Genomic DNA, 27,385 nt, shown 5'->3' with positions numbered 1-27,385 from the left:
TTTACACTCGTAATAACACAAACACTAAATCCTCCTGTTTGTAGCAGTGTGTACACCTGAGACTGTCACCTGTCTGTCTGTCCTGCACTCTCTCTCTGTTTCTTTCTCTCTGATTGTGGAATAAAAGTATGAACATGTGTTTATAAGTCACACTTGTGTTTGAATCCTGCAGCTTATCACACAATTGATTTCCATGTGTGACGACTGCAAGTGTCCAGAGTGAGGACAGACTGAGGGACCCACTGCTGCACATCATCTGTGAGGCTTTGCACCCCTGATGATCCACCAGGACAAACTCAGCAGTGTGTGAGGAAGAGGAGGAGGAAGAGCCAGCAGCAGCTGACAGATGGAGAGAACAGACAGACTGTTCCCTGTTTGTGAAGGACTGCTAGGAAAGTTTAACATAACTGTCTGTGCTGAATCAGTCTTATTAGGTAATGTTCAAATAATGTTATCATCCCAGTGTTTCCAGTGTGAGAGAAAGTACTCAGGGCCTTCAAGTTACACACTATGAAAGGCAGCAACAAGTTCAATGTTCAGAAACCTAAAGTATGTATCAGCAGCAGAATGGAGCTAAAATAAATGTTGGTTTCAGTTCTATGAAGCTTTGAGTATTTTGGATCAGTAGCTGCTGTGTGTTGCATCATATTGCTGTAACTGTTTATATGCTTTATATATTCTGAGCTAAGTTGATCTATAGTGTTACATCATATTCTACAAGGATGTTATGTGTTTGTAGACTTTCTGCCCAGTTTGACCCATTTAGCAGAAGTCAGCCTGTTTGAGGCTCTGATATCTATTCTGTGTGACTTAAAGCAGTTATGACATGGTCTGATTATTACAGAGCCCCGCAAGGGACATGGGAGGAAAAAAAATTACAATGAACTTTTGCGAGATCTCTGTGCCGGGAGAGCGGTGTTCCTCCCGGCTGTAGTAGGACCTCCTGTTAGCTTCGAGATGGTGGGTGTCAGATCTACGAAAACGTCGGAGCACTTTTGCAAATATGTGATGTCTTGTAAACCGAGCAGATATTTGACGTTTACACAGCTACATTCACGCCTCAAAATATCTTAAAAGTGTATTTTGTGACCCAGAAAGATTAATATTACAACTGAGTAGCTGCCACCATTGTTTGAATTCAACTTTTGTGAGATCCCGAGTTACCTTTGCGAGATCTTGCAAAAGTTTTGCGAGATCCCGAGTTTGTTTTGCGAGATCTCGCAAAAGTTCATCTTAATTTTTTTTCCTCCCATGTCCCTTGCGGGGCTCTGTATAAAAGTTTATTTTGTGACCCAGAAAGAGTAATATTACAACTAAGTAGCTACAACTAAGTAACTAATCTTAAATGACTGTTCAGTACAGAAATGAAGCCCAACAATTTTACTAGTGATGTGCGGATCGATCCTGAAATATTGATTCCTCCGATACCAATCATTTATGTTCTAGAATCGATTCTCACATTAAAATATCGATATTTTAGTAATTTAGAGTAAATTTGTAGTTTATCATTAACAGGAACACAGTGGAAAGAAACTATAACATTCGGATTGTCTACATTCAAAGGAACTACTTCCTCTTCCGCCTTTCATAGTCATGTATGAAATACGGCTGTATAAATGTCTCGCAGCCCTTTGGCGTGCGCACTCACAACAATGGCTGAGCGTAATCGGAGTCATGTGCGGACGTATATTACCTCCACAAACAGCTGAGACGTGGTTTGCGATACATGTGGCAAAAAAGTGCTCCAAGAGTGAGGTGTTGTGGCCATACTAGGGAGACGTTCAAAAGGGCTGTTGGGGGGGGGGTTTAAATACATTTTACAGTGTTTATTTATTGGATAAAATACGTTAAATGTCACTGTTATTATTGGCCAGCCCGGAAACAGCGGGGTGTCCAAATTCAGAGGCTGCTTCCACCTGAGGACCCGTCATTGTTGGAGACTGGAATTGTCTGGGCCGCGCTATGAATTCTGCGATATGGTTTTTCAATTTTGTTGTGGAAAATCGGGAGAAATTCGGGAGAATGGTGGCTCCGGGAGATTTTCGGGAGGGGCACTGAAATTCGGTATTCTCCCGGAAAAATCGGGAGGGTTGGCATGTATGGTTGTGGCAACATCACTAACTTACTTTTAAAAGTTTACTCTTCGGTTGCCCCACTTCAGCCGTCCACCGTTTTTTTGGCAAAATTGTCCACACGCACCGCCGCGCTATGCATTCTGGGATATGTTGGGCTATGCAGTCTACACCACCACGTCCTTAAAATTCAGGGAAATGAAGGGCGCATTTGAGGGCCGCATTTTGAGAAGCCTTTGAAATGGGACAGCCTTCGTCACGTCGCTGTGACGTAATCGGCCTTAAAATGCGGCCTTTAAGGCTGCAGACCCCAACCTGAAACAGTTACTCATTTGTTTTGGTCATGTAAATTTACATGTAAATTCTGGAAGGACTTCCACAAGTTTATTACTGACTCTGTTCTACCTACTTTTCAACTATACTACAAGGATGTTGTCTTTGGCTATTATAATTTTAAAGACAAGGACAGTGATGCTTTCTTCTTTATAAATATGGCTTTAATTTTGGGAAAATTTCACATACACAAAAGCAAAGTCCTCGGCAGAAAGCCTGAACTTCTTGTATTAAAAATGGAACTCAATATATAGGACAATCTCCTCATCAAAAAACACTAAGGCTCTCAAGACTGTTAACATCTGTAACCGTTTGAAACAACTAACTTGATTTTGGCTCTTGCAAACTTTTGTTTATTTACGTTCCCCTTAATTTATTTTATTTTTCTACTCACTTTTGTTTCACTGTCCCTGTCACTCTCGTTGTTCCTCACTGTAACACCACAATGTCATCTTTTATGTGATTCCTGTTTTACTTAACTCATTCACTGCTATAGCCGTCAATTGCAGTGAATGAGTCAATGGGTTTAACTCATTCACTGCCAATGGCTGGCAGTGAATGAGTTAACTGTATGTCTAAAATGTGATAAATAAAGTTTAAAAAAAAAGGCTGCAGACCCTGAACTGGGATACAGCCCCTGTGTGGAGGTAAGTCATCGGACCGCTGAGGAACGTGAGACGGCAGTAACGCACCGTGAACGGATGTAAACTGCCGCGAAGGCCCGGCGAAGAAGAAAACCCGGAAGTGCTTCCGCTGTTCCGTGTAGCTACAGGTAGCTGTAAGTGCAGCTGATGTCAGACAGTAGCTCGGGTTTGAGAGCACAGTGAGGAGCCAGCGGCCGCCTGAAAGCACACACAGAAAGGACATCGCTGCTAACACCGGCGGGTAAACAGCGCAGCGACGCCTTTGTCATAATAATATGTTTATCCACAAAAATAGCTTCATGTCCTGGTTTTGGTACGCGGCATATCAAAGGTGTTGGTAGGTGTAGAGTCAGGCAGTAAGCAGTATGTGTCGGTGCTGACGGAAGGCTGTCGATGTTTCCAGATATTTGGGTGATGCAGCAGGCGGATAATGGCGGCGAGGAGGAGGCGGCCCCGGTAGATGTTCAGTTCACGGATTTACCGGACGCCCTGGTGGCCTGCAAAGTGGCGGAGGATTTATTCAACGAGGAAAGGCTTAAGGTAAGCTGTCAGGCACTGGCCTGTGTGCGGCGCAGCTAAACAGTGCTTACATATGAACGTGAAACATGAACCAATAGCTTTGGCGCTTTTGTGTAGTTCATTAGAGACTGTTCTTTGTTTTTAAACCAAAATATGAAATTATCTGATAGTATGACAGGAATAAACGTGTATCTATGGAGCACAGTAGCCTTAAATGAGAAAGATGTGTGTGCAGGAGAGCCACAGGTTTATGTGGTTTCATCGCTCCATCTGGTGGCAGGGGGATTACTGGCATCCATCCATGAAAATCAATGAATTAGCTCCATTAAAGACTAGTATAGTAGTAGCTATAGTCACGCCCCAAACTGATTCTGCTGGAAACCGTCTCTGGGACTTTGGAATTTCTTTAGTTCATTCCTGAGGTTCGACTTTCCTCTGGTTTGGAGTCTGTTTGCTAGCTTTAATCAGAAAAGAAGGTCCAGTTGGGTTCAGACCCAAAATGCTCCTGGATTAAACCGAATAGTCAGGGTGTTCGTTGATGTCACACAGGGGAACATGGCTTAAATGAAATGCATAATGGATGGTCTCCTACATCTCCTGCAGCTTCTTGGGGGAAGGAGGTGAGCAGGTTAACAGGTGGTTCTGTCACCAAGGCGAATCCCAAATCGGTGAGCATTTTCGTGGACTCCCCATCCTGTAAATCAGAAATGTCACTGCATTAATATTTGATGAAAATAAAACCAGCAGAATCATTCTGAGGCAGGCAGGGAGTATTCAGTCCCAGTGGACATGTGCTGTGTGGAAAAACAGATTTGTGCCGGTGAAGCCAGGACTGTGTGATACTAATAATTTGTGCAGTTACGTCACTTTCACCTTTGGAGCAGTTTCTCCTGTGGATGCTGGGTGCAGCAATGTGCAGCAGCTGGTGAGAGACTCAGTTGAGTAACAACACAAACATCAAAAACTTCTCTTTTGATGTTTGATGCTCATCTAATTAGTTGCTATTGTGATTTCAGTAATGAGACATCCTCACGGTAACTAGCTTAAGCATAACGTTTTCAACAACGGTTCGTAAACAATAACCGGTGGCTTCAGTTTGATAGTGGCTGAACTCGAGATGAACCTACGTGACTTGTTTGTGGCATTTCCTCACACGACATCCGTTTCTTTTTCTTTCTTTCTTTCTTTTGTCTTATACGTGACAGCTCAAAAGTTTTGAATGAATTCTGATAAAACTGAAGTAGTGTAGTGCGGGGTTATGTTACCAGTCCAATCAGATTTGGCTGACAGCCACCAAGGTCAACTCGTTTTTGTTGTTTCCTGTAGTCCACTGTCGCCTCCTTTGTTTCGCTGATGTTGAGAGAGGTTGTTGTCCTAGCACCAGTTGTTTGGTCCCTTCATGTCCACTCTGTAGACTGTCATCGTCGCCCGTGATGGTCATATCATCTGTACTGTACCGTGTTTGTGATGAGCGAGGAGGAAGTGTGTTTTCCAACTCTCACTGTCATGTTGAATGCTGAGCTGTAGTCAGCTAAGGGCTTTCACACATATATGTTCCCTTTTTCCAGGTGGGCAGGGCAGTGTGTGTGTGGCCAATGCAATGGCAACGTCTGTGGCTCGGTTTCTTCTGTAGGCTAATTGGACCAGCGTGTAAGGGAGGTAGACTGGATGTGTAGTCTGACTGTCTGCTGGCTTTGTGATGACTGATGTTAGTGCAACAGGGCAGTAGTCATTTAGACAGACCACTTGTTTCTTGGCGATGGGAATGGTGGTGGACGCCCTGAAGGGAGATGTTGAAGATATTGGCAATCACCTTTGCCAGCTGGTCACACGTGCTCTGAGAACATGACCAGGAATGCTTTCTGGTCCTGGAGCTTTATATAGCTTGACCTTTTTGAAGGCCATTGTGGCAGCCTCACTCCCCACTGGAGGACATGAAACTGTGTTTGAGTGAGCATAGAGGGTGTTTAGCTTGTCTGGGAGAGATGTGACGGACTGAACACTGACCTGGTTTTTCTTTTATTAGTCAGTGATACAGCGTAGTCGTAATCGCTTGGGGTCAGAGGAGCGCAGAAGAGCGGTAAGTGGACTCCTGTGGACTTTGTCCTGGTAGTCCCACTTGGCCTTGGTTGTGACCTCAACACTGATCACTACAAAGCGGGAAAATACCTCCAACAGGCCCCTAATCTGAGCTTATACCGTTAGGTTTTAGGGGTTTTAAGCATTCTAGCCATTTTTAATAAAATGACTTCTTATATAGGACTTCATATGTTTTATATAGCACTGAAATTTGATATAGCGCTGATTAAACTTATTCTATTCAGACATTCTTATAGATGCTAATCTGAAAGTGCTGCTGAGCCTGTACTTTGGTCAGCTCGTCATGCCCTCTCTCCATCATGCTGTTGTTAATGTAATGTAAAGAAGTCATTCACTTTTTCAAAACTCATATTCTCTACATTTCATGCTTTGCCTCTCCAAAACGTGAAATAGACATGCATGCAGAAGTTGCATTACTGCATGCAATAATTGCATTACCAGCAGGGGGAGATAATATATTTAAAGCCAGGAAGTCAGTAGTGAGCAAGTATGAAGAGCATTCTAGGGTTCATATTCCTTAGAAAAGATTAAGCTAGGCAGCTAATATGTATGTACATGCAAATGTGTTAATAACGTCTGTTTAAACACTTTTGCCTTGAAATAAAACATATCTCTGGTGTTACTGCAGCTTACTGCATGCATGTACATTTCATATTTTGGGGAGACGAAGCATTAAATGGATTTGAATATGTTTCTAGGGCAAACACTACCTAGGCTGCTTTTGTAGTTTTGTTTCTACTGTAGTATATACTGCGTCAGGCTGAACAGGGAGGGGAGCGACACCCTAATCCCATTGTGGAGTTCACCAGGAACAAGAGAAATGTGACAAAATATGTCGAAGATCAAAAGATACTGCAAAAGCAGCCCTAAAGTTTCTCTGCACTGGTTCTTATACAGCGCTTTACACAACTTGCCTCAATCATGTCTTTCTATGCTTTGTCCGTAAGTGCTTCCTATCTAACATTCATGTGCGTCCACACTGCATCACGTAGCTATTCAGGGTTAGTATCTTGCCCAAGGATATTTGGCATGCAGACTTGAGCACACAGTGGTCAAACCATCAACTTTCCGATCAGTAGGTGATCTGTGCTACCACCCCACCTAAAGAATTAGGGTATTCTTCAAAGACAAGAAGCTCAACCCAATGGAGCACACGTTTCAGCTATTAGATACAAAAATGAATGCAGAAACACCCAAAAAACGAAGAGTCGCTGACAGCAGTAAGGACCTAGCAGAGCGTTTTAAAGGAGGAAGAACAGCGTTTGGTGATATCCACGGGTTCTAGACTTGAAGATGTTATACCTGCACCGCGTGGGCCAACCTCATATTAAACACTATGGATTAAGAATGGAATCGCACTCAGGTTCATATTCAATCACAATTTGGGCAATGTTCTGCTAGGAAACCTTGGTTCCTCTCATCCATGTTGATGCTACTTGGACACGTAACACCTACCTAAGCATGGTTGCAGACAAATGTGCACCATTTCATGGAAACTGTGTGCTCTGATGACTGCAGTGTCTTTCAGTGGGTTAATGCTCCCTGCCATAAAGGGCCAAACAAGGTTCAGTGATGGTTTGAGTAGCATAACAAGGAGTTTGAGGTGTTAAGTGTTCCTCCAAATTCTCCAGATCTCAGTCCAACATCAGTGGGATGTGCTGGACAAACAATCCGATCCATGAAGACTTGACACTGGAACTGGGATTTGAAGAAGTCCTAAAACAAAGATTCTAAGTTCATTGCATTGTTCTACCTTCTAAAAACATATTTGCATGTCCAAATTGCTGCTATGAATGGAACCTTTCACCTATAAGTCACAGCTGTTAATAGTGATACTGATGTTGGTCATGTTCAATGTGTATTTCATGGAAGTATTTTAAGAGTGCACTATTAAATTTGTAAAATGGCAAAAAGCATAGTTGCATGCAGTTCTGGCCTACAAATAAATGATGCAGGAAGCAGCAGGAAGAAATAACATACTGTGATTGAGTTTTAAAAGCTTAAAAACTGGAAACAAGTTGAATATCTTTAAAATGCACGTCAGAAAAATGCAGATTGGCTCAAACAGAGTTTGTGAAGGTTTTACCAAGGAAGCAGTTTTTTAATAGAGCCCCTTATATATTTTAGCCAAAGGTGTAGGGCTGTTCGGTATAACGATATATATCAGCTCACGATATGAAAACGTCTATCGTTTCATATTACGCTATCTATCGTTTGTTTTGTGGGGCGATCGTGGCTCAAGAGTTGGGAGTTTGTCTTGTAATCGGAAGGTTGCCGGTTTGAGCCCCGGCTCCGACAGTCTCGGTCGTTGTGTCCTTGGGCAAGACACTTCACTTCACACTTCAGCCTCGCCTCTGTCAGTGCGCCCCAGGGTGGCTGTGGCTACAATGTAGCTGCCATCACCAGTGTGTGAATGTGTGGATGATTGTGTAAAGCGCTTTGGGGTCCTTAGGGACTAGAAAAAGCGCTATACAAGTACAGGCCATTTACCATTTTTACCATTTGTGGTGTCGCAAATGAAAGTGTTTACGGCAATATTTTTCATGGTTTTGATGGTCACTGTACAACTGCTTAAAGTTCTCTCATTCTCTTATATTTAATATAACCACACTACGGACAGACAAGCGACTGTTTTTATGCGTTATCGCTAGCAACAACGATCGTCTGGCTCCGCCGTCCGCTTGTTTAATTTCCACATAAACCTTTCACAATAAAGCTGAAGAGCCTGTTGAGATTTTTCAAAATAAACTGAATCATGTGAAATAGTATGCAGAGTGTTTATGAATGAGAGGCCAAAAGGAGCCGCCAGGTGCTAAAAAATAAACCTTAGAGCAGGCTTTTCCCCGCAGCATGCTGTGTAATAAATATTCACAAAGAAAAATGCGCCTGTTTCAACTTATCTAATACTGGACTCCAGGTACACAACACCCAGCTGAAAACACTTCACGCAAGTCGAGCTGCCCGAGATTCACAGAATTAGCTGAAAATGTTAAATTTTTGTGATATATATCGTTGTCGGGACGATAAATGTCTTATATCAGGATAAGATCGTGGCACCCAGACTCTGGAATAACCTCCCCGTTCATATTCGCACTGCCGAGTCTATCCAGTCTTTTAAATTACGTCTTAAAACTTATTTTTTTACTTTGGCTTTTGATTCTGTCTAGTTGGCTGTTTTTAGCTTGTTGCGTTGTTACCTATTGTTTGTTGTCCTCTTTTATTGTTTGTTTTAACTGTCTCATGTTTTTATTGACTGTGAAGCACTATGATCAACACTGTTGTTTTAATATGTGCTATATAAATAAATTTTGATTGAGGAGATTTTGGTCATATTGCACAGCCCTGCAAAGGTGTGCAAAACACTGAAAACTCTTTTTAACAAACAAATGTTTTTAACTAGTGGACACAGTCAGGTTCTGCTAGAGTTTTCTAAACTTTCTTGGTTCTACTAACCTAGTTAGCTGGACACTAACTTCATTTTTCTCTAAGACCTGAAGGTTTGTCAGTATTATCAGCAAAATGATGATTTTCCAAATTTTCTGTTATAGTTTTGCTATGCACCTACTGGCCTCAGGAGGGCAGTAGAGGCCTGTCTCCACATGATCACTGTACCCCAGTATGAACTTAAATACTAATGTTTGCTGAGCTGTGCAAGTTTTATTTCTGTGCTAGAAAGGAGAGCACGGTGCCATAAAAATGTGTGCTTGTTTTGTGTCTGCCTGGTGAGGCAATGGAAACAAATGTGTAGATGAAACAAAAACAGTGGGATGGAAAAAAATGCAGGGCTGGGCTTGCACACACAGTGGCTGCAGCAGGGTGAGGCTGAGACCTGCAGGTGATTAGTGCAAGTATGTCTGTAGTTTCTGTAGTGTTGCTTAACATCAATACACAACACTCGATGGACACTGAGCATCAGCAGACTGTCAGGAGGCTCACTAATATTACAGCACTGTGTTTGCACATTTCTGTCTCTCACACACACACAGTGTGGATATTATACATGGTTATGCTGAGGATATGTTGGCCAGTTTCCACTGGAAATGCCTTTTGGTTAAACTGTCAGCAAAGAATTTGCACTGATATATTTTTATATAACTTTAATGCAGATAAAAAACAGCTGCTTGTTTGCACAGACCCAAAGCAACGGGTTATTTCCCTTTTCTACATCTGTTCTCTAAAAACAGGAAGTGATTTAGTAGCTGAATAAGTTCATCACAAAGTTATAAGGTGAAAAATCATAGACATGTAGATTGCTTAAAAAACAGAAAAACACATTTCATGAAGCTGATCAAATTATATAAAAACAAAAATCTCTTGACAAAGTGAAAATACATTGATGGGTTTTTTGCACTAATAAAGTTGTGGAGTTGTAAAGTATTTTGTGTAGTGTCACTTATATCGTCAGTTATATCGTTATTGTAAATTTTCAAATGTATATCGTGATAAATATTTTTGGTCATATCACCCTGCTCTAGCATGTATATAAGAATTCACAGCCTTTGCACAATACGTTGCTGAAGCCTTTGGTCTTTCTGAGTATGATGCTGAAAGCTTGGCACCTGTTTTTGGACAGTGTCTCCCATTCTGCTTTCTAGCACCTCTGAAGCTCCTACCGGTTGGATGGGGAGCACTGACGCAGAGCCATTATCAGAGCTCCTCAGAGACCTTTCTACATCTGCTTCAGTTGTTCCCTCAGCCCTGGTACCTCTCGATTTCCCCGTGCTCGTTCTTCCTGATGTTCTAAGCTAGGACAGGATCTATCACAGCTATGGTTTTCTGCCCACCACTGTGTCTGGTTGGTTGTCCAACAGCTGCTTATCTGGAGTCCCACAGGACCTTAGCCTCATTGTTCTCAACAGCGTTTGATGATGGCTCCCACCAGGACTTGGGACTGTGTTGTCCACGTGCCACACAGATGATCCTGTACATCAGTTAAGCTACTTGGTCGTGCCTCTCAGTGAACACTGTCACAGCTTGCATCTTACATCCTGCTGCGATGTGTTGGATAGTCTCCGGGGCAGGTTTGCATAGTTTGGGGCTGAGGTCCTGGATTGTGGCTCTGACACTCGCTAATCCTTGTCCTCCCTCTTTTATAGGGACATAGAGTGTCGTGGTCATGGACTTTGGGTGGAGGGTTTTCCCTGTTTCTTTCTGTGCCTGCTTATTGTTACAGGACATGTGTCTGTGAAGGTTCTCAGTCATCCAGGTCCTCGTAGTCAAAGCAGCTTGCAAAGAAAAGCGTCTGGACTTCTTTAAGTTGCTTGAAGACGTTTCACCTCTCATCCGAGAAGTTTCTTCAGTTCTAAGGTCAAATGGTGGAGAGTCCCAGATATAAAGCTAGTGGGAGTTTCCCCCCACAGAGGGACAAAGGACCCCCTGATGATCCTCTAATCGCCTGAGCCAAGGTGTGAAACTGGGTGTGGGTCCCAATCAGCCAGAGTTTCGGGTGAGCTCATTGTGAAACCTGGCCCCACCCTATCATGCGATTTCCTGAGGTCAGATGGCCCAGGATGTGAGTGGGCGTTAAGGCGTCTGGGAAGGATCTCAAAACTGGATTATAGATGGCAGACAGTTGGTGTCGTAAACCCCGCCTCTGTTCAAAGATGGTCGCTCACAGTGGACATAGATGCTTCTTTCACTCCTCTTTCAAACCATCTGTCCTCTCTGTCCAAAATGTGAACATTGGCATCCTCAAAGAGTGACCTTTGACCTTTAGATGCAGATGGACTGCTGAGTCTTGTCCTGTGGAGGTGGCTCTTCTGTGTTGTGCCATGCGCTTGTGAAGTGGCTGTTTGGTCTCTCCAATGTAGAGGTCTGGGCATTCCTCGCTGCACTGTACAGCATACACCACATTGTTAAGTCTGTGTTTTGGCGTTTTGTCTTTGTGATGAACCAGTTTTTGTCTGAGCATGTTGCTGGGTCTGAAATGCACCGGGATGTCGTGCTTGGAGAAAACCCTCCTGAGTTTCTCTGATACACCGGCTACATAGGGGATGACAATGTTGTTGCATCTGTCCTTCTTATCCTCCCTCGCTGGTGTCTGATCTTCTTTTCTCTGCCTCTTTGCTGACTTTAAGAACGCCCAGTTAGGATAACCTAGGGCTGTTCGATATAACCGTATATATCGGATGACGATATAAAAGCGTCTATCGTTTCATTTTACGCTATCGTTTGTTTCGTGGTGTCGCAAAATAAACTGTTTACGGCAATATTTGTTCATGGTTCTGATGGTCACTGTAGCGGCTATATTAATTTCTTAAAGTTATCTCTTTCTCTTATATTTAATATAACCACACTACAGACGGACAAGCACCTGTTTTTATGCGTCGTCGTTAGCAACAACGACGGTAAAACCATCGCGTGTCCGCTTGTTTATGTTCCACATAAATCTTTCACAATAAAGCTCAAGATCCTGTTGAGACTTTTCAAAATAAACTGAATCACGTGACAGAGCAGATTATTTACAGATGAGAAGTAAAAAAGAGCCGCCAGGTGCTAAAAAATAAAGCTTAGACTCAAACGTTAGAACAGGCTTTTCCCCGCAGCACGCCGTGTAATAAATACTCACAAAGAAAACGGCGCCGTTACAACTTATGTCTAAAAATGTATCGTTTCATGCATCAGTTAAAACACTCGACTCCAGCTACACGACGCGCAGCAGGAAACACTTCACGCAGGTCGAGCTGCTCGAGATTCACAGAATTTACAAAAATGTTACATTTCTGTGATTTATATCGTTATCGGACGATAGATGTCTGATATCGGGACATGAGGTTTTGGTCATATCGCACAGCCCTAAGATAACCACACGTTTTGAGTGCTTCCTTTACATGTGTGTGTTCCTTCTTTTTTCCTTCAGGCTTAGAGGGAACATGTTCTGCCCGGTGGTGTAGGGTCCTGATTACTCCAAGTTTGTGTTCCAGAGGGTGATGGGAGTCAAAGAGGAGGTACTGGTCCGTGTGTGTGGGCTTCCGGTAAACTTCGATGTTGAGGTTGCCGTTCTCTTCAATGTGCACGGCGCAGTCCAGGAAAGGCAAACAGTCGTCCTTTGTGTCTTCCCTGGTGAACTTGATGTTTTTATCCACAGCGTTAATGTGCGCGGTGAAGGATTCCACTTCTTGTGTCTTGATTTTGACCCAGGTGTCGTCCACATATCTGTACCAGTGGCTGGGTACTCTTACTTTGAAAGAGCCAAGAGCCTTCCTTTCCACTTCCTCCATGTAAAGGTTGGCTACAATAGGTGACACGGGGGAGTCCATGGCACAGCCATGTTTTTGTCTGTAAAAGCCTTCGTTGTATTTGAAGTATGTGGTGGTGAGGCAGAGGTCTAACAGTGTGCAGGTCTGATCGGGGGTGAAGTTGGTCCTGTCTTCTTGTAGTCGTTTTCTGACCGTCTACACTGGACATATGCATTTACAGCTTGGAGCTTATTCGTACCATTCAGCTGGCTTGTCAGCACCTGCTTTTCCTTCTGGCTGTACCTGACTGTGGCTGACCTTTGTGCATAGTCATCATGTTCCCACTGGCCTGTGGGATATCCAGGTACGTGTAGCTTTTGTACTACATCTGCTGTTGTTCCTCCACCCCTTCAGTGCGGATGAGCTTGCCTGTCTTTGCAGCCATTCGACTGTACTTATCCAGTCTGAATAACATCCTGATGCCTTCACTGTACATCCTGGTGATGTGGATCAGTGAGTCTGTGTCCTGGCTTATAGCTTGTCACCCATGTACAGTAGTTGGCTGATGGTTGCTCCACTGCAAAATTTGTAGCCATGTCCACTGTTAAATGGTAAATGGACTGATTCTTATAGTGCTTTTCTACTCTCAAAGTGCTTTATACAACATCCATCCATTCTGTCGGGGTCGCAGGGCAGCTAGAGCCTTTCCCAGCTACCATAGGGCAGGAGGCAGGGTCCACCCTGGACAGGTCTCCAGGCTGTCGCAGGGCTAACAGACAACCATTCACACTCAGGTTCACACCTATGGGCAATTTAGACTTACCCAAGTAACCTAATTAAGCTTGACACACTTTCATACTCTGATGCACCGGAGAACAACTTGGGGTTAGTGTCTTGCTCAAGGATATTTGGCATGCAGACTGGAGGAGCCAGGGATTGAACCACCAACCGCCCGATCAGTAGATGACCTGCTCTACCTAGCTGCAGCCACCCCAAGTGTGACAGATGTGTGACAGATGTCGGTGATGATCAGGGGATTGAGGTCTAACAGCAGCAAGAACATTCAGTTGGCGTCCAGTGTTGTTTTTACAGTCCCACTGAGTTCCCCGTGAATATTATCAGTGTGTTACTAGCTTTGTACAGCGTAAATGAAACGTGTGCTTACTCAGCTTGGAACTTCCAGGTTGGAGTAATCTGCTGGTAGCTTCATGGTGTCTGTAAACTTGATTTTTCAGAGTCTTAACAATCCATTCAAATTTGGCTCAGATCTACCAAAGTCTCCAAGGTCATTGTTCAAAACATCGACCTCTGACCTCTCCTTCAAGGTCAGTCATTTGATTTAGCAGACATCTGCACTCTAAGTGCTTCTTGGTGATCTTTGTAAATATTGTGACTTTTTTCCCCCTCAATGAAATGAAAAGTCATGTATGTTGTATATGTCAGCCGTCATGTTTAGTCTTTGGCTTTCGGCCTCAGAGAGACGTAGTTCTTCTTGTAATTAAATTAGTTAATATCTAACTAATTAAAGATTATACTTTTTCTTTTATTTGGCTTTAATTGATATCTTATGTAACTGTATTATTCAGTTCCAGTGTACGGCACTTTGGTTGTTTTAAAGTGCTTTATCAATAAAGATGATGATGTTGACTGTATGAGCAGTCACAGTGTTGTCTGTCATTGTGTGAAGCTTTAAGCTCTCTGCTATTAATGCCTCACAGAAACATGTTATCAACCTGCCTCTGGATCCCTTCATGCTTCTCACTCGTCCTGTCTTTCTACTCTTCCTTCACCCCTTTTATTTTTTACTTTGGGCGTCAGTCTCCCAGCTACCTGTGTCATTTCTGTCTTTCAGTCATATATACAAAGAAAAGATATGAATGTATGTTTTTGTTCTGCGTGTGGAATCCAAAGTGAGGCTCCCTGTCATAGTTTCCACTAAGAAACAGCATCAGGAGGCAGTGATGTCAGCTCTGTCTCCCACTCTCTCGCACAGACGCAGTCACTGCCCTTCATTATGTATGATTAGTCAGTGTTGTATCTGTCAGTGGAGGAATAGGAAGAGAGAAGAAAATAGATTTCCCTCCTCCTTCCACCGATGATTGGCCTGCAGTGAATGAGACCAGGAAAAAGAGAGGAGGGGACTGTGGCTAATGCGTCATAGGCTGGCAGGGCCTCATTTAAGTGGCTTTGGATCTGGGAGAGAGAGAGAGATTAAAGTGTGAGTGACATTTTCAGCTCTCCACACCCAAATCTCTGGAAAATTCCTTGAGTTTTCAGTCTGCTGCTGAGCGAGACAGGAACAAGCTGCAGCAGAAGAAAACGCAGATTAGCAAATGTTAGATGTTGTTTTCAATTTCTAACTTTAGATTCTCGTTTCATAATCTTGGAATGTGCCGCACTGCCTCTCTAACGTTGTGGACTTGATGTACTGTGGGCACCGAAGGAGAAAAACTGCTGCTGCGCATGTGAAGCCAGTGCTGGGGAAGAACCCGACCACGGTCCTGTTTGGAACATCCCGTTGTCTCTGCTCGTCCGTCACCCTGGGGAAAGCAACAGTCCTCCAACCTCGTCCCTCCTCTTCCTCAACTTCATTGACTGTTACAGCATTGCATCGCACCCTGAACTCAGTTATCAGGTGGAAAAGGTTGCGGATCGGCGGGTCGCCTGTCATGCACATTAAGACCACTAAATGTAACCGGTTCTGCCTGGTGGCCTCGGTGACCAGCCGGGAATTATTCCACCACTCTGAGGTGCAGGTAACAGTACGGTGTCACTAAAGGATTTCCTGGAATTTGACTGCAGCTGACCCTGTGTGCATCCTGAGACATCTTTACTGGCTTCCAGGCTCGACCAGCAGCTTCCAACTGCATTTTGTGTTGACTGTATATAGGTTTTATGTGCAGTTCATCATGTAATGTAGCTATTGAGAGGTCTGCTTAAACGTGATTTTACAGCTGAATCAACCCAAGCATCCAGCTCAACTACCCTCTAAAAACGGTCTTTCAGTAGTAATGCAGCAACTCGACTGTTAGATGGTGTAATGACAGCCAAGACTGACTGTAAAACACAGTAATGAGGATTTTGCAGCATGGCCGTGCTTTTTAACATAGTTTCCTTAAGCTGTTGGTGCAACTCGATAATAAAACAGTGTTAAGAAAAAGATGAATCCTACATCTGCACTAATGTGTGCTAATCTGTAGGCGTTTAGGTAATATCGATCATTTCAGTGTGTCTGCATGATCAGATGTCTGTGCCTTTATTCATAGAATCTTCAAACTGGCTCTTGCTCAATATTTTTAGTGAAGAAAGTGCTAAATGGGCTGAACGGAGTTGAAGTCTGTAAGATGGTTCAGAGATCTCAGTCATTACTTCAGTCTCCTCCTGCTGTCTGCTTCCTCTGTGTTTCCAGGCTGGCTTTGAGGCCTTGTTCCGTTCATTCGACTCGGAGGTGCAGTTCCAGTACTTCAAGTCGTTTCGGCGGATCAGGATCAGTTTCAGAGATGCTCTGGCTGCAGCGGAGGCGAGACTCCGACTACATAAGACGGACTTCAACGGCAAAGAAATGAGACTTTACTTCGCTCAGGTAATATCTGTAGGCTGAGATCTATCAGACACATGAATGTAACTTGTTCAGACCTTCAACGCGCTAAACCAGGCGGAGCTCTTGATTCACTTTCTGAATGTCATCTATGGTTGTCCCAGAGTTTGGAATAATAAATGAAAATTGAAATAATAACTAAAAAACAGCTTGTACATTGTGGAAGAACATTAGCTTGAGTGTTATAGCAGTGTTCGTTCTTCTCTTATAGAGATGTGCATACTTTCACTTATTGTGACACCGGTCAGCATCCTCCAGACTAAATTTGACATGTTAGCTTCAGTTTAATATGAATGGAGCTGCTGCTCTGTATATGTATATAAGAATAGAATAACTTAGTGTAGTTTATAAGTGTTACATTCTGTCTACCTAAACAATGTTGTTAGCTTGCTTTATGTCAGCTAGCTGATTAATTCATCCTTTCTAATGCTACAAAATAATAAACATTTCAGTTCAGTTTTATGTACACAGCGCCAAATCACAACAACAGTCGCCTCAAGGTGCTTTATACTGTAAGGTCGACCCTACAATAACACATACAGAGAAAAACCCAACAATCATATGACCCCCTATGAGCAGCACTTTGGCGACAGTGGGAAGGAAAAACTCCCTTTTAACAGGAAGAAACCTCCAGCAGAACCAGGCTCAGGGAGGGGCGGGGCCATCTGCTGCGACCGGTGCACAATGCCCTGTGGTGAATGACGCAGTGGGCAGTGATTAGACGTTCCACTTCACAGTAGGGCGGATCCCAGAAGCATAGGATTTCCACCTCCATGTTTGCTGTGGGGACTTTGGGTGGTACTCTCACTGGAGCAGTGGGACGATGACAGTTACATGCAAATCAACGTAGAACCTTTGCAACGTTTTTTCTTCTTCTACTAGAATGAAACTACCCTAAAAATTAGAAACTGTTCATTTGTTTTTAAGCAAACTTACAAAGTCAGAGGAGGATTGAATAAATAATTTTCTCACTGTAGTTAAAGTTGGTGAAATACACAGCAAAAAATATCCAATAAATCACTGAATCTACAGTTTAATGTGACTGTGTGGCTTCAGTGGTACGACTATAGAAGCACTGTATAAATATCAGTGCATTAGTTAGCTGGGTAGGTAGGTGACAGAAACATAATCATCAATCCATTTCTTTCTATATGATGCTACAGTCTCAGTAAACCTGTGATATATTGCTGGTTATTATAAAGTGCTGCCCTGCCTTTGCACTGTGTAGTCTGTGCACATAGGGAGTCCTCGGCTGGAGCCTCCCAAGCCAGAGAAGCAGTTCCTGATCTCGCCTCCTGCTTCCCCTCCAGTCGGCTGGGAACAGTCTCAGGACGCCACACCGGTCATCAACTATGACCTGCTTTGTGCCATCTCTAAACTGGGGCCAGGTATACAACACATTATGATTTGTGTTTTCCATCCGTGTGTGAATGTGTGACAGGTTTGTAAAACACAATCGACACTTCCTGCAGCCTCAAATGCAAACTGAAGGCTCTTTACAGGCTTGGAACGAAGCTGAGTGGTACATGATTTAAAACGCTGTTCCTCTTCTTTTAATCTTTTTGTCTTCCTTCATTTAATTCTCAATAAATTCATCACAACTGATTACAAGTGCAAAGTGTGTGAGCTTGTCTCCACACTGATATTGACATCAACGCCTACAACTCAAAGTCAGGAGCCAGGTAGCAATGACTGCCAGCAGAACTGCAGACAGGTGTGGTGGTTAGAGGGAAAACCCAACACCGCGATCAGAGCGTCGTTACTGTCACGGAAACAAGTACAACAAAATTAAGTGCTGTCCCTGCTGCACTGAAAAGAACAGAAATAATAAAGAGAAAAACTATAAAATGAGATTTAAAAAGGACAAAAGAACCATCTATTGCACTTAAGGAGCTGCGCTATGGTAGGTGCTCATTGCAGTGTTTCATTTTCATTTCCACTTTATTTAACAGGGACCATGTACAACAAAACAATCTCCTTAGAGAAAAGATGTCCCAGGCCGGGATCGAGATGACATCACGTAAATAGAGCAACAGTGCATACTAGATTCCAGATACTCAGGAAGCTGAGCCCTGAATTATGATACAAACCATTCACACTGAGATCTTCAAGGTCAGTTTCATGATAATTGGTCAATAATTGACTAAAAGGCTTAGAAACTATCATTATTACAAACAGTGTATTGTGAACATATAGAAGGTATTGCAGATAAGATTTAAAAGATTTAAAATATGTCACATTTGACCACTGACCTCTTTTTCATGGGCAATAGAAAGATCTGAAGGTAAAAGTCAGTTTTAAATGGCACTATACAACTTTATTATGTTTCTTACTGCTCTTGTTTCTATTGAATACATATAGGGATTCTAAATATCACGTTACTTTTGACCTCTGACCTCTTCTTCAAGGTCAAACTTTCATGAAATGTGGGGGAGGTTCTATAAATTAATGCTTACAAGTCTTGTGCATGTCACACAATCCATTATTATTGTTGTTGTTGTTGTTGTTGTTGTTATTATTATGATTATGATGATGTGTTAGTGAAAGTCTGGCAACACAGCTTTGTATAGCCGTACAGGCGAATGGCTCCTCGAGAGACATGGGTGACACTGAGCTCAGGGAAGTGATGGGAAACCCACACTTCATGCACATCTGCTAGCATAGACACACAGCACATTTAAAAGCAGTGAGGATTAGAAACCAACAAATGTTTCTGGCACAACTTCACCTTCTTCCAAGGTGCATGGAGAAGACAAAGATCTGATGACCCGAAGACTCCAGCAACACTTAAAGTAATCCGGTCTTTAAGTGATGACGTGACGAATCCTGCTTCCAAACTGCTGTGTTCACTAAGGCTGTTGTGTTTTTAACTTGTTTTAATGCTTTGTGTCTTGTTCTATGTAATCTACAAGCCCTTACAAACAGTCAGTGATCACTGTCGGCCTCTCGGTTTTTATTACCGCTAATCATGTTAAAGCTCTGTTTTTAAAACCTTACGATGTAACTACAGCCCAGCGCATGCAGCAGTATATTAGTGACTAACCTGGTATTGTGGATGGATTATCTCAGTTGTTCTCCTGACTGAAGCTTGGTCCGTTTACAGCATCCTGCTATGTGACTGCATTTGTCTCTAACCATCAGGAACCCTCACGTTAACTTTTATCAAGTAGCAAAAAAGTTAGCGTTCATCCTCCAGCTTCACCGTGTTTATGCTATGCTAACATAGCTGTGTCGCTAGCGATCACGTAGCACATCATTATATAGCAGCTAGCCCAACTTCAGTAACCCTAAAAACGTCACTGCTGTTTAGTTTTGTCTTCATTTATGTTGGAAGTGGTAGCAGAGCTGTACGTTTGAATTTTTCAGAAATCTCTGTCAGAACATGCTACATCATGTTTAGGTGGAAGCTAGCGAGCTAACTTCCTGTTAACTTCTAACTCTGTTAAATGTAATAAATCCTGTTTTCATGGATGCCTGGATGTTAAACTTAATTGTTACACCTGGTAAAGCAGCAACGCTGATGATTTTATTAAAGATGAAAGAATTTAGACAGTTTTTAACTCTCAGTAATGCCGCAGTGATCATGTGACTTTGGGACCTGCAGCAGAGTTTAGGCCCGGGAACGGCTAATGACGTCAGACTTAAAGACTGGATAGGGGCGGCTTTACTAAGTGACCAACACGCTTTGGCGTGTGGCCTTCAATGACCCCGATGAAGGCCACACCCCGAAACACGTTTGTCACTTAGTAAAGCTGTTCCCTATTACTTTAAATTTGACTATTTGACTGTTAAAACTATTTAGACCTGTTGCAGCTCCACATGCTGATGCTATGTTCACACCACCAATGTCAAAGTTAGAAGAAGTAAAGGTAGTATGGGTTAGGAGTTGGTGTCGGCTGATGTGGCTAAAGCATCTAGATTCTGCCTCCAGATGTATAAAAGCAATGTTTCCTAAAATTGAATGATTAAAATAGTTTCTTTGATACATTTGAAATTGCCAGCTAATGTCAGACCTCATTGACATCTAAAACTGAGATCATCAGGTCGTCAGGATCGTGACAGCTTTGTTCTCCATTTTGCATTATCTCTATCGCTGAAGAGGGAAACCTCATCGCTGCACAGTGACTTGGTACATTGTAGCACGCCCTGTGGGAAACGTCCTCCAATTTGACCTTTTTTTGTTTTATTCTTAGGGGGGAAGTACGAGCTTCACACAGCAACACCAACCACTCCCAGCGTGGTCGTCCATGTGTGCGACGACGAACGCGGTGACAGCTCCGCACCCGATGACAGCGACCAGGATGACAAGCCCCGCCCACCACGACCAAAGATCATTCAGACTCGACGGCCTGACTACACACCTAGAGTTGAGCAGTGAGCGGTGCTGACAGGGGAATCTGTACTGTGTCAGCGTCGATCAGCAGCTGAACACGCTCGCAGAGATTTGGATAAAACTGTGAGAAGGCGTCTGTGGGTGCTGCAATATCCAGCTGAAGCAAATGACTAGAATTGCATGCTGCATTTGTGTCGTGTTCGACAGACCGAAGCGGGAAAGGGTTTAAATTGACTTACTGTGTACGACTGTTGATATCTGCTCTGGTGCTCCATTTGTCTGTTATTAAGGTGTGAAGCAACCCGCTTCAGCTTTTTCACATTTTAGTGGCTTGTGTGCTCACTAGCATGAAGTCATGACAGTGTCCATTGCTCTGCACTGTTGTCTGATGTATCTGCTTGGCCTAAACAAAGCTGGCCTCCTGCTGTCTTTGCTGCGACTCAGTTTCCCAAAAAAAGCAGTTTTCCTGGAATTCTCTTCAAAGTAGTGTTTGAAGTTTGCTGCATTCTGTGTGTGTTTTGGTTGTCTCATAGCAAACAGCTGTTATTAAAGGCACCCACATAGGAAGTGATTTGTAGTGACGGAGACCTTCAGGCAACAACTATCAAGATGGCTGCTGGTGGCATGAAGTTTGGAGTTAACCCTCGAGAACCTGAATGTCTGCAGGCCGCTGACTCTCAACAACACAGCGATACACCGTGATCACATCCTGCGTGGACGGCCGTTTACTCTTTGGCTTAAAGTCCAACCAATGTTTATCTGTTACTTTAGAACGCCACACTTACCTGTTCGTGTCCCTGACCATGCCGTGCTTTAAAAAAACAGATGACACTTTCTGCCATGTGGGGGTTAAATAGTGTTCTGAAAAATGTCTTTCTGCCAATGTGTGCGAGCGCTGCTGTTCAACCAGTGACTCAAGCCCCAAACACGCTGCCGGTTATTTTGGGGCCTGTTTTGTACTTGTGGCACATCCAGCTCATGTCCTATGGCTTCTACTATGAAGCAGGATGGTCAAGATAAAAATGGTCTTATCCAGGTCATCTCAGGGTTAACCCTGGATTTTCTTTACTTAGATGGTGCAGTAAGACGTGGTATATATCACTCATGTACCCATGGTAACTAACCTCTTATAAAAAGAGGTTATGATAGAGATCGCAGATCACCACCTACGTACCAGTCTGTGCGGTCCCTCAGACCTCTGTGTGTGGATACTGGGAGGGTCTAAATAATTTTTAGTGTGTGAAGTCTACATGTTCGCTGCAATTAAACCGTTTCAGTTCTGTGAGGATTAGTGTATGGTCCCAAAACAGAGCTCCTTGTTGTACTTGCTCAGTTTGTATCAAATGAATTCTGCTCTTGTATTTATTCACTGTCAGGCTGCAGCTGATACAATAAAAACTCTTTCAAACAGACATTTCATTACATTATAGTCCATCAGATCCTCTGATGTCTTAATGATAGAGTTGTGATATTGAGAAGTTTGATAAGTTACACAGTCAGCAGTTTTGGCAGCTTTCCTTCCTGGTTTCAAATCGGCTAAACTTCATATAATTTTAATACTAAAGCAGTGTACAGCACCTCTGTTACTGCATGTGTTTAACTTCTCATATTTTTATCTTCCTTCTTAACTCTCAGCCGTATCAGACTGATGGGGACTGTGGTCACCCTGCCGACAGGCCCAAGTTTGTGAAGCGATAACTCAAGAATGAGGCGACATAGGTTTTTGAAATTAATACCATAGGAGGCTGAGGGGTAGCACTGTAAAATCTGCTGCTCTGCTGGCTGTTTACGTACCATGTTTGACCAGGCAACACCATCCCTTTCATGTGATAGTGCAGAGAAATCCCGGGTTGACCAGCGATGGGAGGTTTTATCCTGATTTCAGATATTCCAGTAAGAGAATAAAGGATGGGATATACTGGACTTGCTTCGTAGTACAGGGCCCTGTTGTGTGCATGTTTGACTGTGTGCTTTCAAAGATGTACTAACTGCTGTGTTGCTGTTGCATCAGTAGGATTACAGCAATTTCCAACTAATTGTTGTTTGATTTCCAAAATGTTGCAGCCGTGAACGCGGCGTCATTGTCACCCTGCCAGTATGGGCTGGCAGACGTTGGGGACAACGAAGTATTGACTGACTGAACGAAGATGGCTTGTTTCACATTGATACCATAAGTGTATCTACTATGAGGCTGAGGTGCAGCACTGGCTATCTTTAATATGTCTGCTTTTCTGAAGTTTTTATAAGACTAGCTTAGCTTTTTCTGCTATATAGTGCTCAGCTGCAGATGTTCGAACGCTGTGTCTCAAATCTGTGTAGCTAATGCATAACACAGGACTGTCACCTCTACATGAACATTTCAGAACTGGACTGATGCTATATATCCCAGTTTAACTCTGTATAAATGGAATCACAACACATTTGTTTGTTTCAACCTGTAAATGGAACTTTAGGGCCACGTGACACTTTGTGATACTGAAAGAATCTAAAAATGAAAACGTGTCTGTCTTTGCCAGTCGAGCATCTTAACGGGCTGTAACTGCACCTTTAGTCCGGGTATTTTGTTTCCCTTTCATTTAGACACAATTGGACAGTGTGGTGGTTTGGCTACTTTTTTACTAGAATTTTATTATTTTTGAAATAAGTAATAAGTTACCGTGAATAAATATTTCACCATCTAATTCCATCTGTGTCATTGTCCTATATAAGAGTATATGTCTGTATTACACACATAAGTTTGAGTATATTTCTGAACTGTTTTAAGGACTCCTGGTTGAAGTCATTTGAATGAGGTTTGTGTTTTTCCTGTATGTGAATTTTGTAATATTTTGGTCACAGTGGGCTGGACGTTTTGACAGTGTAAATAAACACAGTTCGAAAGCCTTCCACAGACTAGAATCACAAAAAGAAGTGTCCTCACTCTGTTGTGTTAACTTCAGTGATCTCTTCCTCTAAACCATTAATGAGCCTTCTAGACTCCATTCGTTCAACACTTCTCAAAGACATTTTAGCTTTGATTAATGCTTTCTTTACTAACAGACACCGCATGCGTTCGACGTTATTAAACCATTCCTTTAAAAGGCCTTTCTTTGATCCAGCTGTCTCCCCTTATTTACTTCTTCAGACTGAAGACGTCACTTGGATGAGTGACGAAACGTTTCTCCCACTGAAAACTTCCACATGAACAGAATCAACTCTTTGGCTTTTTTAGCTCAGGTGGTAGATCAGTAACATTACTAAAATTTTATTTATATAGCACCTTTCAAGACAAACATCACAAAGGTCTTCGCACAAAAATACAAAGGCATTTAAAACAAAACAGACAAAAGTTCACCAAATGCAGGTCATTGCTTCGATCTGTGGATGCTCCATTCTGCATCTCAAATATCCTTGTGCGAGATACTAATCCCAATTCATACATCAGAGTATGAATGTGTGTGAATGTTAGATAGAAAAAGCATTTTTTTAAAAGTGCTTGTGTGAACGGGTGAATGAGGAATGTTGTATAAAGCACTGTGAGTGCTCAGGTACAGTAGAACAGCGCCATAGATGAAACGTTTTTGTGACAAATGCTAATGGAATCATTCTTATGAGTGGCATCTATTTGGTTCTTTTTTCTTTTTCTTTTTTTTTCTTTTTTTTTTTTTCTCGCCTGTCCCATTTGGTTCTTTAGCCATCAGAATTGTTGTCTGAAGACCAACAAGGATACCCAATGGATTTACTTTGCCAAATGGATCATCGTGGCATTGCCATATTGTTCCATTTGGTCGATCTTTGTTTTTATTGTTTATTATATTTTATTTTCAGATGTTACAGACGGGACAGACATGAGTGAGAGATAGGAAAGGGAGAAAGAAAGAGGAAGGAAAGGAAAAACAGAAGGGGAGAGGGACAGTGAGAAAGGGGGGGAGAAAAAAAATAAAAATCTCCTGGATCACCTGTTGAGAGAAGAATAGAAAACAAGCAGAAAAAAAACAAAGCAACATACTAAACACAACACCATCGCATTAATCTAGCTAAGTGTAAACAGCAGTAAATACTAAATATTCAATGTTGTTGTGCAGCACGCAGGACAGATGTGCTTCGAAGTAGCAGCCAAGAAAGGTGTAATTTGGGTCTACGAGCAGTGAACACCCGTGTGCATACCTGTGTGGATCAGCGCGCTTGTATTCCAAAGGTTTCTCCATGTAACGATCTGCTAGGGAGTGTGGGGGGGCCACAGCCCCTATTTGGTTCTTTTCAATTCAATTTTATTTATAAAATGCCAAATCACAACAACAGTCGCCTCAAGGTGCTTTATACTGTAAGGTCGACCCTACAATAATACATACAGAGAAAAACCCAACAATCATATGACCCCCTATGAGCAGCACTTTGGTGACAGTGGGAAGGAAAAACTCCCTTTTAACAGGAAGAAACCTCCAGCAGAACCAGGCTCAGGGAGGGGCGGGGCCATCTGCTGTGATTGGCTGGTGTGAGAGAAGGAAGACAGGATAAAGACATGCTGTGGAAGAGAGACAGAGGTTAATAACAGGTATGATTCAATTCAGAGAGGTCTATTAACACATCGTGAGTGAAGAAGAAACACCCAGTGCATCATGGGAATCCCCAACAGCCTCAGGGATTCAGCGTCACCTGATTGAGCCTGAATCTTAGCTGGAAGCTGGTTCCACAGAAGAGGGGCCTGGAAACTGAAGGCTCTGCCTCCCATTCTACTTTTAAATACTCTAGGAACAACAAGTAGGCCTGCAGTGTGAGAGCAAAGTGCTCTAATAGGGTGATATGGTACTACAAGGTCATTAAGATAAGATGGGGCCTGATTATTTAAGACCTTGTATGTGAGGAGCAGGATTTTGAATTCTGGATTTAACAGGAAGCCAAAACAGGAGAAATCTGCTCTCTCGTTCTAGTCCCTGTCAGGACTCTTGCTGCAGCATTTTGGATTAGCTGAAGGCTTTCAGGGAGTTTGTAGGACTTCCTGATAATAATGAATTACAGTCGTGTAATTCATGAACTAGTGAACCTTCTCAGGAGTGGCAGGCCGACTAATTACCCCAAGACCGCAGTGACGAGTCCTCCAAGAGGTCACAAAAGACCCCAGAACAACATCCCAAGAACCGCAGGCCTCATCTGTGCCAATTAAGGTCAGTGTTCATGAGAAAGAGACTGAGCACCAACAACAACAACATTAAAATATGGTGGTGGCAGTGTGACGGTGGCAGTGCCGCTATCGAAGAAGAATAGTTTGCACTGCTGACAGAGACGAATCTGTTGTTGAGGTATGAGGTGAGCCAGTGTAGTGCTGTGCCGCTGACACCAGCACTGAAGTGCAGGCGTTGTACAAGGCCGTTGTGGTTTCTATTCTATGCTGCAGGTTGCCTTGATACTAATGATGGTCTGTTTGAAGTTGAAGCTTCATGTGTCATAAAAAGAAGTGACAAGAAAAGGAAGAACACAGCATGGATATGTCACATGATGTTAAACTGAAGCTGGTGGGCAGAAACTTGGTAGAGTGGGCAATCATAATGAAGCAGTTCCTTTTAATTTGTAGATTCAAGCTGCTCTTCATATTTCTGGCCACCAGATGTCACCAAAGACTGTATTGAAAAGCTTTGATCAATGAACCTTTTTCAATACAAGCTTCAGTGCTTCAGAAAGTGTCATTTGGCCGTCACTATCCGAAACTCACCTTTTGAGACTTTTGAGAGGATTGGAAGTTTGTAGGTTGGTCAGTAGTTTTTTGGTAAGGTGGGTTCTAGGTTATTGTTCTTCATCAGAGGTCCAACTGCCTGCTTGAAGAGAGCTGAACCAGTACTGAAAGACAGAACTGTTGATGATTGAGAGAATGCTTGGACCAGCGTCTAGTGGATGGGTTGTGGATTTAATGAAAGAAGGATGGGATAGTGTGGTTTGAAAACAGATCAGAAGAAAGAATCAGTTAAAATGTGAGGGGAGGTAGTAATACTACTCCTAATATTCTGAACTTTACTAGCAGAGGCATCCTAAAAAGGCACTGGAGGAGATAACAGAGTTGGTGGTGGAGAACAAAATCCTCATAATGGGATTATTGGAGGTTTTTGTGATTTTGTAAAAGAAATATTTACAACAGCAGATTTACAGATTTCTTCTGGGTTATTTTACAAAATTAAAAACAGAGCTTGAAACTTGCTCCTCCTTCACTGTCTCTCTGGTTTTATACAATCTGTCCTGAGAGCTCCAGCAGTGTCACTGATCCAGGGTGACTTTTTAGGCCTGGGTTTACTCAGTTTATACGGCGCAATGGTTTCGATAACTGTGGCGCAAGTGGTGCTAAATAAGTTGATAAGGCGAGGGAGCTGGAGGCAGGTGCTTTCAAAGGCCTCACCAAAATTCTTAGCAGTAGAGGAATTAATACAACCTGATCAGCGTAATGTGTCCAATTCAGTGTTAGGTACAGGAAACATGGAGCAGTGCATACAAATGACAGGGAAGCTGTCTGATAAGCAGGCATCAGTTATATTCAGATTAAAATCGAACACCTGATGGCAACACAGTGTGTGGCCTAGTTTGAGAGGGTGTAGTCTGTTCACGAACCGGAAATCCAGAGAGGCTGTATAGATGAATTCAAA

General features: G+C 42.8%; 1 protein-coding gene across 4 annotated transcripts; it reads left to right on the top strand.

Annotated features, from left to right (window-relative positions):
• Window positions 1-3,132: 3,132 nt before the first annotated feature.
• Window positions 3,133-23,669, top strand: rcan1b (regulator of calcineurin 1b). Of its 4 annotated transcripts, none has more exons than XM_086281855.1 (5): window positions 3,133-3,290; window positions 3,453-3,589; window positions 16,256-16,429; window positions 17,673-17,832; window positions 20,638-23,669. In XM_086281855.1, the coding sequence occupies exons 2-5, from the start codon at window positions 3,464-3,466 to the stop codon at window positions 20,820-20,822; spliced, it is 645 nt and encodes a 214-aa protein (XP_086137981.1). In that variant the 5' UTR covers window positions 3,133-3,290; window positions 3,453-3,463; the 3' UTR covers window positions 20,823-23,669. The 4 variants fall into 4 exon arrangements, 3 of the variants coding, with proteins under 3 accessions (XP_086137981.1, XP_086137982.1, XP_086137980.1); XR_015127086.1 differs by lacking the exons at window positions 3,133-3,290; window positions 3,453-3,589 and adding exons at window positions 4,244-15,602; window positions 18,397-18,556 and having other exon boundaries at window positions 20,638-20,774; XM_086281856.1 differs by lacking the exons at window positions 3,133-3,290; window positions 3,453-3,589 and adding an exon at window positions 3,609-4,236.
• The last annotated feature ends 3,716 nt before the right edge of the window (window positions 23,670-27,385 follow it).

Source organism: Aulonocara sp. 'chitande type north' Nkhata Bay, linkage group LG23 (genome assembly GCF_057382095.1).
Source record: "Aulonocara sp. 'chitande type north' Nkhata Bay isolate Kocher_YH1m ecotype deep benthic linkage group LG23, A_spYH_male_GT1.1, whole genome shotgun sequence".
NCBI lineage: Eukaryota > Metazoa > Chordata > Actinopteri > Cichliformes > Cichlidae > Aulonocara > Aulonocara sp. 'chitande type north' Nkhata Bay.
This window is presented reverse-complemented; position numbering and strand designations above follow the sequence as displayed.